At 30.5% G+C, this 20,866-nt stretch overlaps 1 protein-coding gene across 1 annotated transcript in view; it reads left to right on the top strand.

Annotated features, from left to right (window-relative positions):
• Window positions 1-20,866, top strand: part of LOC145276968 (uncharacterized) — a 925,232-nt gene that overhangs the window by 709,224 nt on the left and 195,142 nt on the right. The window contains exon 12 of the mRNA XM_080128511.1: window positions 14,318-14,353. Coding sequence (XP_079984637.1) covers window positions 14,318-14,353 — 36 coding nt within the window. The remainder of the gene's footprint in view (window positions 1-14,317; window positions 14,354-20,866) is intronic.

The raw sequence follows: 20,866 nt of genomic DNA, 5'->3' as shown, positions 1-20,866 counted from the left end.
CGCAAAACAGAGATAAATATATTCTCCTCCACCCACTCACCTTTAGGCAATCTTTATAAGGCATCATTGCTACCACACTTGAAGTCTGAAGTAGTTAACTCTCATATATATATATATATATATATATATATATATATATTTATGAGAGAGAGAGGTTATTTCAACATATTCAGCTGTATACTTTAGATCAAATATGCAGCAATTATTCATATCACATAAATAACGTTATAGACTCCGTGTCTGTTTATATATTAGATTATATCTACAAATGTTTATAAAGAAAAATATGCATTTATTTTATATCTATTATTTCAGCAAGACTATCACTTAATCATAGAAGCAATTATTAATAGAAAGAATAAATGACTCCATGCATCTGTGTATACAATAGATCATCAACTATAATAAGGAAAAGAAATGGATTTATTGCATATATCATTCAAATGCATATATATATATATATATATATATATATATATATATATATATGTAGAGGGGGGCAAAAAGAATTAGAGAATTTCTTTAAAAGGAGACTTATCGGGATAATACAAAGCTCAACAATTGAGATGGAGGTTATATACAGACCGTAAAAGAAAAAACGACAAATATAAAGATACATATTAATGCATATATTTATTGCTAGATGTCACATTTCTAATATGTTACCTAGCACCTACTCCCCTCTTTTGATGAGAAGCTTTAACATACCTAGGTATAAAGAGCATATATATCCTGTACCCTTAATTTATGTAATCTCCCTGTTGAATAAACAATTAAATTTATATGCATTTGTATATATCCTCGTATTGTCGTTTTTTTCTTTACGTGTGTATGTGTGTTGCGGGGCCGGTCGTCCAGGGACAATCGACCCAACAACTAACAAGGTAGACACAGGCAAAAAGTAAACAGCAAAAAGGGCAAAGAAGAATGACACAGACTGTTTGGTTAAAGACGAGGGTTCGCCTTTAATTTGCAAAGGAAGTGAAAAATCGTATGATCTAGCTGCTGGTTGTCCAGAAGGTCGAATGTCACCAGAGGCTATGGTCTGGAGGGCTGGAACAGGTACTCTAGATGTAGCGTGGTTTATGGTTGCTCGGTGGGTCTGGACGATCGGCTGGCCGTCAGGGCAATCCGGAATGGTCGGTGGACACTGAGAACACGGGGTTCAGTGTTAAGGAACAGATGACACTGAGAACGTAGGGTCAGTGTTAAGGAACGGACGGTCAGTAGGGAGCCAGATGCAGGCAGAGTTGCCGGTCGGAGGAGCAAGGTGCATGCGAGGTCACAGGTCGGAGGAGCAAGGTGCAAGCGAGGTTGGCCAGAGGAGAGAGATGCATGCAAGGTTGCAGGCCAGAGGAGCGAGGTTGCAGAAGCAAGGTTGCCGGAAAGCTGCAGGAGGAACTGAGAAGCCACAAGAGCTGGAAGGCTTCAGGAATGAGCAGGAAGCCGCTGGAGTGAGCTGGAGGCACCAAGGGCTGGAAAGGCTGCGGGAATGAGCAGGGAGCCACTGGAGTGAGCTGGAGTCGGGAAGTTAAGTTCGCTGCTGATGGGTCTCAGGAGGCAAGCAGTAATGAATCACATTAGAAGAAAAACTTATTAGCCCTGATAAGGGCTGGTTGTTTAGCCCTGATAAAGGCTGTTTGAACTGCTGCTGAGATGGCTGGTGGATTCGGTCGACGTGACTGGTAGCATCAGTCGTTGCTTCAGGAGCTTCCTCCTACTCCCCGGCTGGATCTGTTGCCCGGCAGAAACTGGCCTGGTTACGTAGAGGCTGGCTGTATTCATTTTGCCAGTGTGATGTTAGAGGTGTCGCTCCCTATAAGACAAACAAATGACTTTAATTAATTCCAGAACGAAATTTATGCAATGAAACGTAGCTTGGGAGTTTGTTGATTCCATTTAAATTAATTTTGTCTAAAAGTGGAAAGTCACTTCTTTGAAATGTTGATGTTAAGCTTGATATATTTGAATTCCAACCAGCAGGGAGGAGTTGATGACAGAAAGAAAGGGAAGGTGAATGTATTCACTGAACCCGGACATGTTCATACGTTTAGGTCGCGTTAGCCTATTGCATCCTTTGTTTAAGGGAAGGGAAGGTGAAAAGAAACAGTGGGGGTGAAGAAAGAAAGAAAAATGGAGGCGGTGATTTTGAAACCGCGACATGTGTGTATATATTTTCGCAAAATATAAATGAGAACATTTTATTGTGTATTTTCTTATACATTACAATTGTTTCATAACTGTTTGGACAATTTTAAATATTACATCATTTAAAAATATTCCAAAATACCTACTCTTCAGACGGTCAAATAAAAAATAATCTTAGTTTAATTAAGCTTTGAGAAAAATTTGCTAAGTTATGTAACAACTACATTTTTCACTTTTTGTGTATTTTTTTTTATCTTTACTATTTATCTTCAACAATCAATCGTTTAATTCTTGTATTCATTGAATTAAGTTCTATCATTATTTTTTGGTTCTTTGCCTTTTTCAGGACGAGTAGGTTCAATCAAAATTATAGGTCTTTAGAAGCAAGAGTATACATCTTATTCTTTTCTTAAGTTGCCTGCAATGCGTCAGTTGAGTTGGAAGTTGTTAGCTGTCCAATGAAAACAGCTGACAACTTCCAATCCAAATAATGCATTAACCACTTCCAGGTAATCTAAAAAAGATATAATTTAACAGACCTATATTTTTGACTCGCCTGTCTGCCCGGCGTTGCCTGGGTGTTTGGAGGTGTGTGTTGAGCAAAAAAAAAAAAAAAGTGGTAGTAGGTAGGTAGGCTCGAACCCGTACCGTGAAGGAGGAAAAGAATGTGAAAAAAAGTGACGCCTTTGCCGTTGTGTCCATCACGAAACTGGAAGTGGCAAAGGTTTAAATTAAGGCTATTCAATCGAAAAGAGGGGATGACTTTTAAAAATATTGGCGAAAAAAGCGACCTCTCCCTGTAGAAAAGTACCCAGTTGAGGGTGATGGAATTGATGTTTTTAGCCAATTTTTTCGATATTTTTCGTCCGAAGGGTTGAGCTTCAAAACGATACCAAGCTTGTGAAAATCCGTCGTCTCTGTCGAAAGTTTTAGGTATACATACATATATTTAAGCAGACAGGTAAGATTTATATTATAGATAGAGCAACTCAATCTGATGGTTCATTTAAGGTGGTTAGATTGAAAAAGGTGAAAATATTTTTGTGTAATTGAATTTCATCACTGCATGCAATCAAACTATTTCTTTATAAAACATGTTAGAAACAAGTAAATCATGAGTTATCTTTCCCTGCGATCACTAATACTTGAATCCACTAATTGTAACTTTTGTTTGATTTTGAAGAAAAAAAATTACTCGTACACTTTTAGGTATTTGTGGAAAGTTGTTCTTTTCCCTCCCCAGGGTCAAGGCATAGTTTTCCTAGAGCCATCAATGCTCGTTTCATCTTAGGAAACATTAATTCCAACTTAATAATAGGTGTATTTACTCAAATAAAATCTTTGAAAGTAAATAATGTTAGTTAATTTTAAAACACTGGCAAAAATTGAGGAAAAAGCTTTTTAAATATAATAAATAAAAATATCTATAAGCTGATTCTTTTTTTTTTTACATAAATGTTTATTTACATTTTTTTAAAATATATTTATTCACAGAAGCATTTTTACAAAAATAATAAATATTGAATATAATTTAAAAGAAATATAATAAAAATATCTATAAACTGATGTTTTTACATAATTTTTATTCACATATATTTTTAAATGTTTATTTACAAAAATGTTTTACATAAATAATGAATATTGAATGTAAATATTTTTAATATAATAAAGAAAAGTAAATTAAATTGAACACATTTAAATAAATGGGAAAGTAAATTAAATTGAACACGTTTAAATAAATGGGAAAGTAAATTAAATTGAACACGTTTAAATAAATGGGAAAGTAAATTAAATTGAACACGTTTAAATAAATGGGAAAGTAAATTAAATTGAACACGTTTAAATAAATGGGAAAGAAAATGAATGAATATTAACATAGTTCCAAAAACAAATTTTTTACATAAATTAAATAAATGTAATCAAACTTTATAATATCCAGTGGATGATATTGCTGGAAAAAAAATTGTTTTCAGATTGAGTAAAGGAATGTAATTCGTTGGGGTCTTCAAATTAAACAACATTGTTTACTTCCAAGGACTTTCAAAACCGGAACTCATCTGGATGAGTAAACACACAATATCACTTAATAATAGAGCTTTTACATATTTGAAATAAAAAATGCAATTTGGAAACATTTGAGTAGCCTAAAAGAAGGCGAACTGGAGTATTTACCAAAAATCCATTCATGGCTAATTTGCAAGAAAAAAAAATTACAGAGGAAAAACATTATCAATTAATGATATAAACAATTCATACAAATACTGATTGAAAAATGTGGAATCTTAGTGAAAAGAAAAGGAAAGTTAGTATTTTTTCATTAAAATAAAAATGAAACCTTTGGTTCAATTTGGTTTGTTTTACGAAATGTCAACCCATTTTAGATTATTTAAAGCCAAATCAAGGAATTTTGGATAAAGGTTTATACTTAAAGTTCTTTATGTCTTCAAATATTTATTCATAATGTTTAATTTGTTGTTTTTATTCTTGGTTCTGCAGAACAGTATTGTAAATCGAAATACAAAAAATAATAACATCAATATCTGGTATCTCCAAAGAGCCTCATCTGGCAGCACCAGACTGAAAGTTGTGAAGCTACTCATCAGCATGAGCATGCACATGCATAGTTTGTCTGCATAATAAGCAACTCTTATTGATTGGTTAAAGTCAGGTTTTAATAACCAATTGAAATTGAGTATTTTGTAAAAATTAACCAATCAAAATTAAGTACTTATGGTATTGTTTTGTTGCTGCTAAAGTTACTACTATATATATATATATATATATATATATATGTATATATATATATATATATATATTTTTTTTTTTCATATCTTTTCATTTCCCTTCAATGCGTTAGTTTAATTTGAAGTTCTTTGCTGCCTTGATGTATAAATCATGCGTTGGAGGTAGATTAAAACTGGGCTATAACCTATAATATCTTTGATTTGCTGTTCTAACTATGTCTTACTCTACTTCTTATATATATATATGTGTGAATAAAAAGGAAAAATCTAAAAGATTAAAAACAAAAATAAAATAAATGTTTCGTCCCTATTTCAGGGGACATCATCAGGATTTCTAGGCGAGGATGTACAGTTTTTTTTTACACACATATATATGTGTATATATATATATATATATATATATATATATATATATATATATATATATATATGAATAAAATAAAGCAAGATATAAACGATGCTTTAAACGTTATGTGAATAAAAAGGAAAAACCTAAAAGAGTAAAAACAAAAATAAAATCAATGTTTCGTCCCTATTTCAGGGGACATCATCAGGATTTCTAGGCGAGGATGTACAGGAAGACGGTCATATATCCCATGCGAAAGAGGAGAAGTTCAGTTCTCTTTCTGTTCTGGAGAGCTAACTGAACTTCTCTTTTGCATGGGATATATGACCGTCTTCCTGTACATCCTCGCCTAGAAATCCTGATGATGTCCCCTGAAATAGGGACGAAACATTGATTTTATTTTTGTTTTTACTCTTTTAGGTTTTTCCTTTTTATTCATATAACGTCTAAAGCATCATTTATATTTTGCTTTATTTTATTCATATATATATATATATATATATATATATATATATATATATATATATATATATATATATATATGCTAGCAGTGAGACCCGATGTTGCCCGTGATTGAATGATGATCAAAGAATATTTCACACTCCTATATTTTTATTGTCATTGAAATCTGTGGAATCGCCCAGTAACTTAGTCCAAAATATATGCATTGCACTCTAAATAATATATAAAAATATATACATTGCACTCTAGAGAACCTACTGTTTCTTTTATAAAATTATTTGGTATAAATTTCTTTCCAGTTAACGAAAAAAACATTAAGTAATTTACATGCGGGGTTTGAACCTACCGATCATGTCATGCAAAAAAAACCCCAGAAACATGTACATTTTCAGTTCTTATAAAATTCTTTGCAGTTAATAAAAAAAAATTAAAAAGTTTACGTGCAGAGTTTGAACCTACAGACCACGTCATGAAAAAAAAGCAAAAAACATGCTACCAACTTACCCACAGTAGAATTTTCATGGCTCATTGTTCTATCATTGTTGCTAAGTGATGACATGGAAAATAAAATGGCTTTACTGATGATAGATAAATTAAAATAAAAAAAATGGTTTTGATTATTTATTATTATCTGGGTAATCTGAGACAAAACTTAACTAAGATCACCCCCAGACTTATGCACTAAATTCTGTAAATTTTAAAGAAAATCTGTTCAGCCGTTTTGGAGTTTATAAGGAACGTACTCGCACACGCAGACAAAGTTGCATTTATATATATATATAAATATATATGAGTAATACCGTTCCCTAGACGAGTAAAATTAATTCTCAGAAAAGAGTAGTTTTGCCTCACTTTTATGTTGCCCTTACAAAGATTGACATCAGGATATCAAGCTACTAAACCTTTTGTCTAGAATCCTTATTTAAAGTTTGATCAAAATCCATTACATGATTTTGATTCTAAGGCTTACGTTTAAAGAATCTTATGAAAAAATTGAAATTCAGAAAATCTTTCTTACTTGGTGCTTCATGATTGTGAATCGAATTGTTATTTACTATAATTTCTGAAATAACTGCTAATCTTTAACTTATTTTATGTTGAAATAAATCGTGTTTAAAACAAGTAAAAATAGGAAAAAAGAATATTGAGAAGGAAAGGAAAAAAAGAGCAATTTCTTGTGCAACATGATTAATCAATGACAAAAAGTGACTACTTATAAAAATGATAATAAAAAAGTAATCGATTTAGTGTAATCAGATTTATTGATTCGATAATAGGAATAAAATTACAAGTCAACTAAATTACAAACTTCCAAATGTACTTGTCTTGTCGAATTGATCATTCATATTGAATTAAGGTTTTGCTTTGATTGCATAGCAAGTTTAGTTTTGATGACTGGCTCCTTTCCTATTCTGAATCAAACACAAAAACTAATTGTAAACCATTCACAGCTTGGTTTCATTTGTTTTACGGTGTATCAACTTTTTACTTTTTTAGTTATTTAATGTTGAAACAATGCCTACAGTAAAACATAAATTATACAGCATTTGTTTAAGACAAGTCACTATTGGTTACATTCTCATCTCTTGTAAAGAGATATAATGCTTTGTATGTTATGATTAAAAAATTGTTTGTTTGCACCATTAAGTCATACATGGTGTCTTGTATGCTAAACCATAACAGTGCTCCGAGACTGAGGATATTCCATTTTAGATGGTTTGTTTGAAATCATATATATATATTGCGTATCTTGATAACAAAAAAGGCTGGCTGTAGCCTAAAACGGCAAACAAACATTCAATGAAGGCTAATTCAGATATGAACGTCAATAAACAACCCTATGTTGTCAGAACTAACTTGTATCAACTGCGGGCAGACGTGCAAGATGTAGGCGGGTTAGAAATGACCGTCCAGCATGTGCTGCTAGTAACGCTCATGTCTGCTGTGCTAAAGAATGCCTGAGTTTGGCCGGGCTTGAAAGCCACTTTTGTGCGTCTTACTGCTGTGCTGTCTTCCAATATTAATTAATGGCAATATTTGAGAATGAATTCGCTGCCATCATATATATATATATATATAAGTGAACGTATCTATGTGTCTGTGTATATTTCCCTATGCAATAACTCTGTCAATTCTCAGTCCACAGACTCGAAATTTGATATGCAAGGTACTGAGATTTGGAAAATCTTTGTGATCCGTTTTCGGCAAGGAATTGGGCTGTTAAGAGTCAAAGTTCAACGATTTGACTTTTGAAAACTCTACCAAACTCCTCCAAGAATTTTGGGTCTAAACACTTGAAATTTTAGGTATAGGTTCCTTGAACATGGATCTAACTTAATAAATTCATTTGAGCCCAAAACAATAAATTTTAAGGGGTCATAATAAGGGTCAACATTTTAAAATATTTACCTCTGCGATCTCTACCAAATTACTCAGACAATTTCTGGTCTAAACATTTGAAATTTTACATAAAGGGTATTCAGAGCTAGGGCAAGCGTTTTAATCTGTTTGGATCGAAAATTTTTAGTTACCAATATATAAATGTATGTAAGTATGTTTGCACGTCTGCCTAAAACTTTCGACGGAGGCGACGGATCTTTACAAGATCAGTATCGTTTTAAAGTTCGACCTTTCAGACGACAAATATCGAAAATTGGCTAAAAGCATTAATATCTTCACCTTCAACTGGGCAGTTTTCTAAAAGGGGAGTCGCTTTTTTGTCGATATTTTTTAAAATCATCCTCTCCTTTCGATTGTCTAGCTTAATTAAAATGTCACTTCCGGTTTGACGATGGTCGTAACAGCAAAGACGTCAGGTTTTTTCCCCCCGTTCTTTTCCTCTTTCATGGTACGAGTTCGAGCCTGCCTTCCTACTAACACTTTTTTTTTTTGCTCAACACACATCCAAACACCCGGGCAACGCCGGGCTGAAATGCTAGTATATATATATGTATGAAGAAAATAATGGAAATAGTATTTCGACAAAATAGAGAAATAAAAAGGAACAAACCGTATTATGTGTTCATCAACGTTTCGTCTTTATTTCAAAGGAAGTCTCGAAATAAAGACGAAACGTTGATGAACACATAATACGGTTTGTTCCTTTTTATTTTTCTCTCTCTCTCTCTATATATATATATATATATATATATATATATATATATATATATATAGTGTGTGTGTATATACAAACACATTTTCTTTTCTTTTTAAAGTTAATGCGTTCTTATTCTTCTGATGAGTCGGGGTGGAAAATCTAAAAAAAATGACACAATGATTATGATTGTTTTTGCGATATGAAACAAGCACTGTCAAGAATTAAGGGTTTTAACATGCTGAAAGAAAATCAATAGTAAGATGGACATCTTGAAATTTGAAATATAGATTTTTTTGTCATTTATTTGTATATGCTCTGTAGTCCTATTTAATGTACATTGAGCTTCATAAATAAAAGCATTAGTATAAAAGGTGAAATATAATTGAATAAGCATATGTTTCTCATAAACACACACACACACACACTATATATATATAAGTCTGTGTGTGTGTGTACATTTCCCTACGCAATAACTGTCAATTTTAAGCTTACAGACTGAAAATTTGATATACAAGGTACTGAGATTTGGGGAAATCGATGTGATCGGTTTTCGGGCAGAAATTTTGCGATTAAGGGGTCAAAGTTCAACGATTTGACCTTTGAGAACTCTACCAAACTTCTACAATTTTGGGTCTAAACACTTGAAATTTTAGATATATATTCCTTAGACAATAAATCTTAAGTGGTCATAATAGGGGTCAAGTTAAAAAAATTGACCGTTTTTTTTGTTTTTGTTTTTGCTCAGCATACACCTCCAAACACCCGGGCAACGCCGGGCACGCATTCTAGTATGTGTGTGTGTATATATATATATATATATATATATACACACCGATTTAGGAGGAGGAGGAGGAGGAGGAGGAGGAGGAGGAGAAGGATCATTTTATAAGACTGTTAGTCGTGAATCTTTGTTTGTTTTTTTTTTTAATAATTTCATAATCTTAAGGTGCTATTTAGAAATAATGAAAACCCCTCCACTTTGACAATGTTTTCGAAAGAAACTAAATTTAAACGCATTTTTCCTTGCTTTCCATAATGTAACATTCAAGTCAGATAAATATTAATATGTCAAATATAGAGTTAATGATGACAATTTAAGAACTAAACCGGCTTCACTTTATTATATAGCTAGTGACACACACACACACACACACACACACAAACACACACACACACACACACACACACACAATTAGATAGTATTGTTTCATTATTAAGGTATGTATTGCTTGAGAATATTGTTGAGATAAATTTTAATTTGAAATGAGTCCATTCGTTCTGTTTACATAATGATTTTTTATAGATTGATTTTGTTTTATTTGTTTTCATGATTTTTATTTATTTTTTATTTGGATTATTTGTTTATGCTTGCAAATCAGGCATAATTACAGATGAACTAATACAGGGTGACCCCCCCCCACCCCCCAAAAAAATACCGGGCCCCAACTCTAATTAGGCCCCGTTTCTTAGAGTTTTGTCCGAATGAAACTTTGGTCATAACTAGTTTATTATATTCAAAACATCACATCAAAACACTAGGGTCTTTGACCTTTTTTTTCTCCGTTCTACAGCATATGTTCTAGATGGTCTCCATTTAGCTTTTGTTTTTTGTTTGGTGGGGGGGTCACCCTATATAAGCTATAGTTTGTTTTATTTCTTGGGATCCTTTGAGATGAAGCTTCAGAATTTGTGTACAACAACTATGAAGATGAGGATAACAGTCCCAAAAAAACAAAAACAAAAAAATAAATAAGTTTCTTCCATGTTGACAGATGTTTTGGTGCTTTGGTAAATTAAGCCAAATAAAATTGTAATTTTTGGAAATATTTACTTGTTAATATAACCCCCCCCCCCCCCAAAAAAAAAAAAACCCTGGAACTAAATTTGATGAAAAACAATCCATCATCATCATCAGTTTAATATTTGTTTTAGATACTGATATGCATTGGACTGCTTTAGGAAGTTTTCTTCCAAAGTATTGTTCAGTAGATTTTTTTTTTTTTTTTAATTAGTTAAGAAATTCAAGTTTTCATCAATCATTGGGTGACTTTGGAGTTGCTATTTTTTTTTTTTTTTAAATATCGAGGAGTAATTGCTTTTGGTGCAAAAAACATAATGTTTATTAAAATATTTATTGAAGCTTTTTTTTTTTTTAATTTTCTTCTTTTGAAGATTGTAATGCTGGGTATGGGGCAGCCAAATCAGCTGGCAACATTGCCGTGCTTTTTATTGAAACCAACCGAGAAAGCTCTGTATGCTCTCTGTGGTGCTCAATGAAGTTTGGAAATCTTTCATCAACTAAGCAGCATACCTTGGCACATGTCTATTAGCAGCAGTCGAGCAATGGCAGCTTAGATTTGTTCCTTATGATAATAGCTGATGCTATAAAATATACAATTTCTGCTTTCAAATGATAACTGAAATTAAAAGGAATTCTTAATTATCAACAACGTTATGAACAAAAGAAAATATGTAATTACTTATGATAGACCCTGTATATGATTTTTTTTTTGTCTTTTATATTGTTTTTTTTTTTTTCCGTATTATTTGGATTCTTCAAACCACTGTTCTCATTTGAGTGTCATTTTTACAACGTTTCGGTCGTGGTAACCTACGACCTTCTTCAGGTGTATCTTGTCGAACTCTGAAGTGTTTCTGTCAAACTCAGGAATCTGGACGGAATTTCTAATGGAATCCTTTGTTTACTTCACGGGGGTAGCATGACTGGATAGAGGTCTTAAGTATTTCACAATTGTATTTTTCGGTTGCCCACACTGAGATTTGAACCTTCAACTTTCAGGAAAGATTAACTCTTTTACAATGGATATTTTCCAAGTGCTCTCACCACTGTAATGAGAATGATAGTTCGAAGAATCCGAATAAAAGAATAACCAATCTTCATCTCCAAAAGTCAGAAATGTTTGTTTTTTTTTTCCTTTTTTTTTTTATTTTAGTCTGCTATTAAATGAAAAATTCTGAATGTTTTAAAATTTTTTTTTTTTCTTCAAATTATTCTTTTTCACCTTTTATTTTCTGACTTCTGTGGAGCATGCTTAAAACTGCATGGTTTCAAGTACGAACTATGGCTCATCTCACTTTTATGCACGTGCCGTTTCCATCATATGGATAATTTCAAAACTGACACTCTTAGCATTCGTTTTCTCTTCCGAACTAACGCGAAAGTGATTATAGGAAAAATCTGATTGAAAATAGTACAAGCTTGGTTTATGGAGACTTCATTTACCTAAATATATATTTAGTCATGAACTCTTTTACTCAGAGATCAGGTCGGCGGCAGCGAGTGAGAGGCAGTGATGAAGAAGGATTTTATAAAAAATGTTGAGCGCATCTTTTATAAGCTTCATCAGTTAGCCTCGATCCATTTTTGTTTTAATGTAGGTCTAAAGTACTTTGTTTTATTATTATTATTATTTATCTGGAACTTGGAATTTTTTAGAAGCTCATCATGTGCTTTATATATTGCATCTCTATAATAATACATTTCATGTTCATATGTATGGTATTACCTTTCAAACGCAATGAGATCATCTGTTTAGAAAAGGTGGTAATTAATGATTAATCTGATGTTAAAAGTAAAAAATCTGATCTCACTCATTTGAAAACAAAATTTTTTTTAGATCAAAATATGTTGTACCATGGACTAGAACAGTATAATTTTAAACAAGTACATTAAAAAAAAAAATTTGTTTCATTGTTTTAGTTGGCATTTTTTTTTTAACCGAAGAAAACTGAATATTCATTCTTGTTATAAAAAGAAATAAACTGCTAGAATTTTCAATAAATAAAGGAGAAACGTAAGATTTACTTATTTAAAGAATATTTAGCTGATAAAGACAGTATTTATCGAATTTTATCGACTCTGAAGAACATTTATTTCAAAAGGAATATTATCAAAAGTAAATTGTATAGATTTGTGTATAAAGTAGAATTTCAACAGGTTCTCAATAGAACACATACACATATGTATGTATAATTCAAAGATGGCAAACAACAATTGCAACTACTCCGATTTTTCAGATTTTGTAATAATGTCCATATTCCTTTTATTTTCTTTTAAAGTTAATTAGTTCTTATTCTTCTGATAAGTCAGGGCGAAGAAGATTAAAAAATTTGGTATAATAATTATATGAATGATTCTGTGCTAGGAAACGGGTGCTATCAAGAATTGAACATTTTAACATGCTGAAAAAAAATAAATAAGATGGCAACATTTTGAAATTTTAAATATAGGCCGTTTGCCATTTATTTGTATATGCTCTGTAGTAACATCGAGCTTCATCGATTAAAGGATTGGTATAAATAACAGGTGAAATATAATTGATTAAGCATATCTTTCCTATATATATATATATTTCAACTATTTTATGTAGATGTGTCCTTACATTTCCTCAAGATGAGTGGAATCTAAATGGGACAGTAAAAAGTAAAATGAAATTAAAATGGAATTTTTTAAGATGGGTGAGGACGGTGTTCTTCCAAAATAAATACAATTTAGGGGAAAACAAAAGAAAAAAAAAAGAAAGAGGAATTGGATAAAGACTGAGATGGAATACTACACTTTGATCCTAGTCTGAATGTTTCCATATTTTCATAAATAAAAGATTGTAGGTAGTGTTAGATAGCTATAAGTACATATATGTAAGAAAATAGTTCATGGGTCTTTGTTTTCGAGTGTGCATAGCCTTTTTCAGATTGTAAAATCTAATTCGTTTTTGCTTTATATCTAAATAAAAAAACTGAGAGGAAGAAAAAGAAACAGTTTAATGACACAAATGGGGTTCAAATTGAGTAAAATCAAAATTAAAAGAAAGTATTAGAAAAAAAAGGGTACTTATGCAGAGTAAGGAACATGAATTTTCCAGGCAGTTTAAATAAAACGATGAAAAGTCCTGAAATGAGTCAATTAAATTGCATCAGAAAACGTCATTAAAGAAAACATTTATTTATTATCAGTGGTTTATTATGAAAATTTATCTTGATTTATACAAAAAATAATTTGAAAAAATGTTTTAAAATTTGTTCTTCACAACTATTTATTCATGAAACTTACCTTTCAACCAGCGTTTTCTTTTCTTGATTTGAATTTTAATTTTCTTAGATTTTTGTAAAAAATTGTCCAATAATTATTAATTGTACTTTGTAAGAACAAAAAATATATTATTTTTTTTACTTTTTTTACTTGAATTATCTTTGTAATAACAGAAATAATACATTTTTTATTAAAAAAAAAAAAGTGACCGGTATCTGCGCAAAAAAAATTTTTTTTTTAATTTTCATGCAGTACCTTACAACGTTTTATGTAAATTGCTGGAAGATTCTGATGATAACACGGCCCTTATTCTGCATAAGTACTGAAAAAAGAAAAGAATTAAAAAAAATATGTAGTCTTTGCTGAAGAAAAATACAAAAGATCGAGAAAGAAAAAAAAAAATGATACCAACGAGAATGGTGCAACCTCCGATATGCATTTTCTTTTTCAATCCTCTGTGCTTTTTATAGGTGGTACCAGGGATCTCAAAGACGTATCAGTCAAAGGTTTGTGCCATTCCTTTGTTGTTGTACCATATCTTCTTTATTCCTTTTTATAATATGTCTTTGAAATGGTTCTCCCTCTGTGCTTAATACCCTAAACCCCCCTCTTATCACACCCAACAAGCAAACTTTTCTTTACCCTCTATTTGCAATCTGTTATGGGTGGATGCTAACTTCTTCCAGGAAGATTGTTTTTTGCCTCTTTATGAATATGAATCAATTTTTTCCCCAATTATCTTACAAAATGGCATATGGAAATGACAGTGAGAAAAACAAACGAAAAGATTTCATGCAAAATTGATATTATGATCTTGCTCACAATGCAAGCTGTTGTAAATATAAACTTCAATCTCCAAAAGGCGTCATATATATTGTTAGACTACTAGTACTTGTTTAATAAATAAATAAGTATTGAGACATGTTAATGGTTTAAGGTTGCGGTTGGAGAAAAACACAAGAAAAAACATTGTTTAGTCTACAAATGGTTTTATGTTGTTTTTGTTTAAATATTACTAAATGTGGAATCATTTCCATGTAAAATCCAGTTAGTATTATGCATGTAAAATTGAGAAAAACATGCTTGAAATGTGTTCAAATTCTGTGAATCAGCTTATTCGATACAAAATGGCCACTGAACTTATGTGTTTATTTAAAAGCAGAACTTGAATTCTCGCTCAAAATGATTACATATTTAATGAATATTACGCAGTAATAATATTTAGCAAAAACGATACAGAACCATTTTTGATATCTATACTGAATTTTCCTCAGGTTCTTCTGATTGCAATTTTTAAAGCTTACCTGGAACTTTAATAAATAACAATTATGCTCTCCCTATTTACAATGCCTCCTTACGGGACAGAGTTAGACATTAGGGTCGTTTTTTAACGTGGAGAAAAAGAACAAAAATATTTCTCCTCCACTGACAGAGAACAAGAAATTGAAGTGCAGCATCCGAAGAACAGATACTACACTTTGATCTTTATGCTGTCAATATGCACTCAACCTCTGTTCTATAATGCAATCTTTAATTTCTTGAAGTTTTTAATGGTAAAACTGTACTAATAAATTAAGATATTTAGCATAACTTAAATTGCTATTAAATGGAGTACTTTTTTCATTACGTACTTTAAGAATGAAGTTGTTCTTATGTATATACACACACGCACACACACATAACAAAACTCTCTAAATCAAAAACCAAATTAATACAACAGATCGTGGGAAAATAAATGACTCAATATCTTGTTGTATAGAGCTATATCAAAAATAAAGTGTACTTGAGTTTCATAGTTTCACAATATCATCAATCATCAGAAATGTCTCCAACTAGTATATATATAAAAAAAATAAAATTGATTGATACCAGTCAGGGACACTTCTGATGATTTGGGGACACTGTAAAACTGCAATAAACTTAAAGTGAAATACATTTTATTATTATTATTATTATTATTATTATTATTATGTGTACTCACTAGTAGTTCTCATACAGGTCATCATCAGCGATTGCTCACTGACAACTGGTGGTGTTCCCTGGAGTCTGGGTGGCAACAAGTCTCCTCAGATTTCCAGTATTCTTCATCTCTTTTGATAACTTTCACAAATAAATTTGTATCATCACAACAGCCACTTACCATTGACTTCTCAATAGCAATAACCATTAGTCATCACTGAAATTTGAGTGACAATAAGCCCTCCACTCCCCAAAGGTTCTAGACTTTGTTGCTCTCATCCAGTGTAAGTCTGGTTAGTGCCTACGGTCTTTCTATCCTCCTCAACCCTCTTCGAACACACACACCCCTGATAATTTCACTAATTGCTGCAAAAAATGCTCACTATTTTGAAATTGATCAATAATTATATTGAAAATGAATTAGTTTTGATCTTACAAGCTGGTGACACTTTAGAGTAGGCTACAGCATTTGAACTGAGTTCTTCAAATTTAAACTGACTTGCAAGAGAGAAATTATGTTGAAAAAGAAATAATTTGATTAAAGTTATTTTGACATTTTTAAATTTGATGGCTTATCTTATATTACAGAATATGGTCAGGGATTTAATTATTAGTAATTGCCTTAAAAATAATTGTTTTTGTAGGGAATCGGTGCCAATTTTGTAACTTGCCAAAGTTAACAAAATCCTGAGAGTTAAATTTAGTTAGCTCATTTCTTTGGATCTGCAAGAATTTAATTTTTGTGTGACTGGATGTAAATAGTGTTGATTTAATCGGTGCGTGTTTAAAGGTGGTCTATAATCAGGTGTCAAGACTTAATTTATGGTGCTGATAATAATAATGATGAATCAATCAAAGAATTTATTGTGTTGATGATGATAATGGTAAATTAAAGAATTTATAGGTTTGATAATAATAATGGTGAATGAATTAATTTATGGTGTTGATGATAATAATAATATTAATAATAATGGTAAATCAATTTGGTGCCAATCAATCATCATGATAACAAGAATATTCAGTTGGGTAACTTAAATATGTTTCTAATTTCTTTTTATTGAAATGATATGCAACATTTATTTCATAATTATGTAGTTTATTTTATAGAATCTTTTTGATCAGACACTATTTATGATTGCTGCTTCATTGTTTTAAACAATATATAAAAATACAAACATCTAATGGTATTTGAAAAATGAAGACAAAAAAACCCAGTCTACTTTGAAAACAGTATTTTATACTAAAATCCTCAGGAAAAAAAAAATGATTTTAATCATTTAATAACATTTGTGTTTATTTTCAATTTTCAAAGTAATCTTACGAAACAGTGTTTTCGAAGATGTGAGCAAACTCCTATTTAGAAACATTTAATATATTTATGCAGTGTAGATAAGTTTTTGACTAATTGATAATGTTTAATTTTTTTTTTTTTTTTGTGTCTGATTAACAAATGGCATTCAGTAAAAAAGACATTTTGCATGTTAAAATATGCTCAAATACTGTTCCTATTTGTTTACTCGTGAGGGCAAAATTAAACTCAAAATCATTTTTTTTTTTTATGTGGAAAGGAAATCCAACCTCTCAGGAACAGCATTCTGAGATAGGATAAAAACAAAAATTACCCTAGTTAAGGATTTCTCTTTATCTGATTGAGGACAAAACAGACAGTACACTTTGATGCAAGCTCAAAGGCCAAAATTGTTTAACAAGCATGTGTATTGTCTCAAACATGGAAGACACAAAAGATAGAAAACATCTTTTATAAAAATAAAAAAAAATGGTTACAGACAAACATGACTGATTTTGAATTCTTCACATTAAGATTAATTATTTGTATTATTTGGACTACTGTTCGCATCACAAAGTTTTGGCTGATGTAACTTCCACCTTTTTCAGGTGTACCTTGTCAGTATCTGGAATCTAGAATTTGTATGGAATTTTGAATGGAATAAGATTCCGTGCAGATTCCAGAGTTCGGCAGAAAGATTCCCTGAGTTCCACATGGAGGTTGGAGGTTACATCAGCTGACACGTTAGAATAACACTCAAGATAAGAAATGCAGTTCAAATGATTCAACGTGATATTTTTTAATGTTTCTATGTATTTTACACTCTGACGTGCGGATGTTTATCACGTTTTACAAAGGCTCATCTACAGATCTAACTAGATATAGGAATGTCTTCAACATTCAATGAAAAATACTAAAAATAAAAACACAAAAAAAAAACGAATGCTGCTGAAATATAAAATATTTATATAGCATTTTGGCAACAAAGTATCGATCTTTGTAATAGATAGTTTTTGTATATATATATACATACTTTTTTTCAGTTTTCATTGAGTGTATTTCTTTTTGACGTATTTCATTATTATCTGACACATCCATCCAATAATCCATTCATTGTTTTGCCAATCCATCCACTCTGTGTTCTTCACATTGTGCAAATTTGGCCAATATTCTTTGAGCTTGTGATTCCATTGTTTTTTTTTATTGCTTTCAATTTTGCTTCTTTCTCCACCTATCCCACTCTCTCACATGAGTTTTCTACTCTCACTGCCAACTTGCTGCAAAATTCATCCAATCAATTCTAAAATAAACATAATGTCAATGTTCAAATGAAAAGATTCCACAATATATTTTCTTGGAAGATCTTATATTTTCCAATCCTTTATTTGTGAAAAATCTCACTATTTATGTTAAAACTTGTATTAATATTAATACCATTACCAAAGGTGTTTTATTATTATTGCTTTCTTTTTATATTTTAAACCGCTTGAAAAGATAAACCAATTATGACTTTCAATAATTTTAAATGCTAAGAATTTTCTTCATTAGGATATACATTAAAATGTTTTTCATTTTTGAAAATTTGTTTAAAATTAAGATATGACTTTCTTAGTCTTTCTCAATCTTTTATTAAAATATGAAATTTCAATAAATCTTTAAATGTGATTAAAAATACATTCACAATTTTAATTAATAGATCTATAAGACCTATTAATATTAAGTATAATTTGAATTTTTTTTTAAATAGAAATCGCACCAGACAAAGCATGAATTAACTTGATGTAAAGAGCTAGAAAAAAAAAGAAAGAAAACATATTTAAAAAAAAACAAAAAAAAACTAGCCAACAATAAGCGTTATATGAATAAACTCCGATCCCATTGCTAGAAACATCACTCATGGAATGTAAGGACTTAAGGGTAAAATAAAGGAAGCAATAGTTAAGAGGCTGCCAAAAAAATGTATATGACAGAAGAAAAAAATAGAAATAGAGCACTAACAAAAGTAATTACTATCATCTCTATAAGGCAACATAGATGTAGCATAGCAATCGAATATGTTTTCATTTTGGGGCAACGTAGGGGGGGGGCATTAAATCTTTTGGATTTATGCCTGCACATATGTGAAAATAGATACATCAGAAAATAGATAAATCAGCACCAAAATTCGTTTAGATCACTTATATTTGTCTCACTTTCTTTTTTGTAAATACACCATACATATTATTATAACTTAAAGGATCACTAAAATGGGAATGGGAAATATATTATTTAATCACCAAGTATAAAAAATGTCTGCTAAGTTTTCTATTTACGTCCATTGTTGAAATACCAAAATTACTCCAAAGAAACATCATAGATTTGATAAACAATATTTTTTTTAATTATCTTTTCTTTTTCTATCTTAAATAATTATCTTGTTTTTTTTTATCTTCAGTAAAAAGTGAGAAAAATATTTACAATTGATAAAGTTTTATAATTACAGTATTTTATATTTAAAAAAATGGGCTGTATTTTTTTTGTGTATAAAAATAACAATAGTTTTGTTTATAAGTATTATTTCTAATATTACATTTTAATGTTGACCAAGAAAAAGCTAAATTTTTTAAAGATAAAATCACAAAATTGATAAATTGCTTTGCTTTCATTATGCTTTTTGCTTTTTAACTTGCTTTAAAACTGTTTTTTTTTCATGCTGTATTCATTTTTTGTCAATATTTTAAAATGGTTGAATTATTGAATTTTATGTAAACAAATGTTTCACTTTCTATCAATACTATCCTTACTGCTTGAACACAGAAAACTATAAGAAAACTGATTATTCTTTCATAAAATGATAATTTTATAATAAAATGATTGAAAGATTTATTTCCAACATTTTTCTTTTGAAACATAAAAAAAACTTCCAGTGAATACCTTGCGTTTTTGAGTTTATTAAAAACTATTTTCTTTCATTTGTCACATTGCTCACTTTGTGGGATTTTTCTATGAGTATAAATAATGCCTAGTTATCGATATCAAATAAATAACTAAAAAAAAAAAAAAAAAAAAAAAGAATTAAATAATGAAAAAAAAAAAAAAAAGAATGCCTTGTAAAATGTATACCCATAAATAAATATCAGCTTTCTTATTTAAGCCCTGATTGTAGAAAAAAATGTTTCAAATAATATTAACAGAAAAATCCAATCAGTGATTTGAATAAATCACTGATAGAAATACAGTTGCACATGTACATTTACTCAAAATTCTAGGTTTATTATTATATATGAGAATGGTCAATAAAGAAAAATATCTTATGTGATTTATGTGTGAATCTTTATCATTATTTACAAAATACATCTATTAAAAAGCAGTAGATTGGCAGGAGACCATTCTCTCAGAATTTTAAAGCATAAAGGTTTTCTTGTGTGTCTGAGATCTTCGGCTGAGATCTATTAGTTTTATGGAATAACTTCATTTATTTTTCTGCAATGTTTTTATTGCTTTTTATTTTCATACTTATTTTCAGGTAGAAATTGTCGTCTTTTGTCTGATCCATTGACATCCTTTAACATGTGCTGCTAATATTTGCAATGATGTAGTGCTTCTAGGTTACATCCTGTTGCCTCTCTTTCTTTTAGTTGGTTGTTTTTATTGTTAGTGAAGAATACCACTGGAAATATGAAAGCTGAAGGAGTTGGTACATATAGAAATATCAAATAATTCCATTAGCAAGTTTGGCATGGAAATTGATGTCTGTGGTAGGAGTTAGCAATCAATAAAGTCTATCAAATAT

The sequence above is a fragment of the Euprymna scolopes genome, chromosome 5, assembly GCF_053919585.1.
Source record: "Euprymna scolopes isolate OS-2025 chromosome 5, ASM5391958v1, whole genome shotgun sequence".
Lineage (NCBI taxonomy): Eukaryota > Metazoa > Mollusca > Cephalopoda > Sepiida > Sepiolidae > Euprymna > Euprymna scolopes.
The sequence above is the reverse complement of the archived record's forward strand: the minus strand, read 5'-3'. Positions and strand labels throughout refer to the sequence as shown.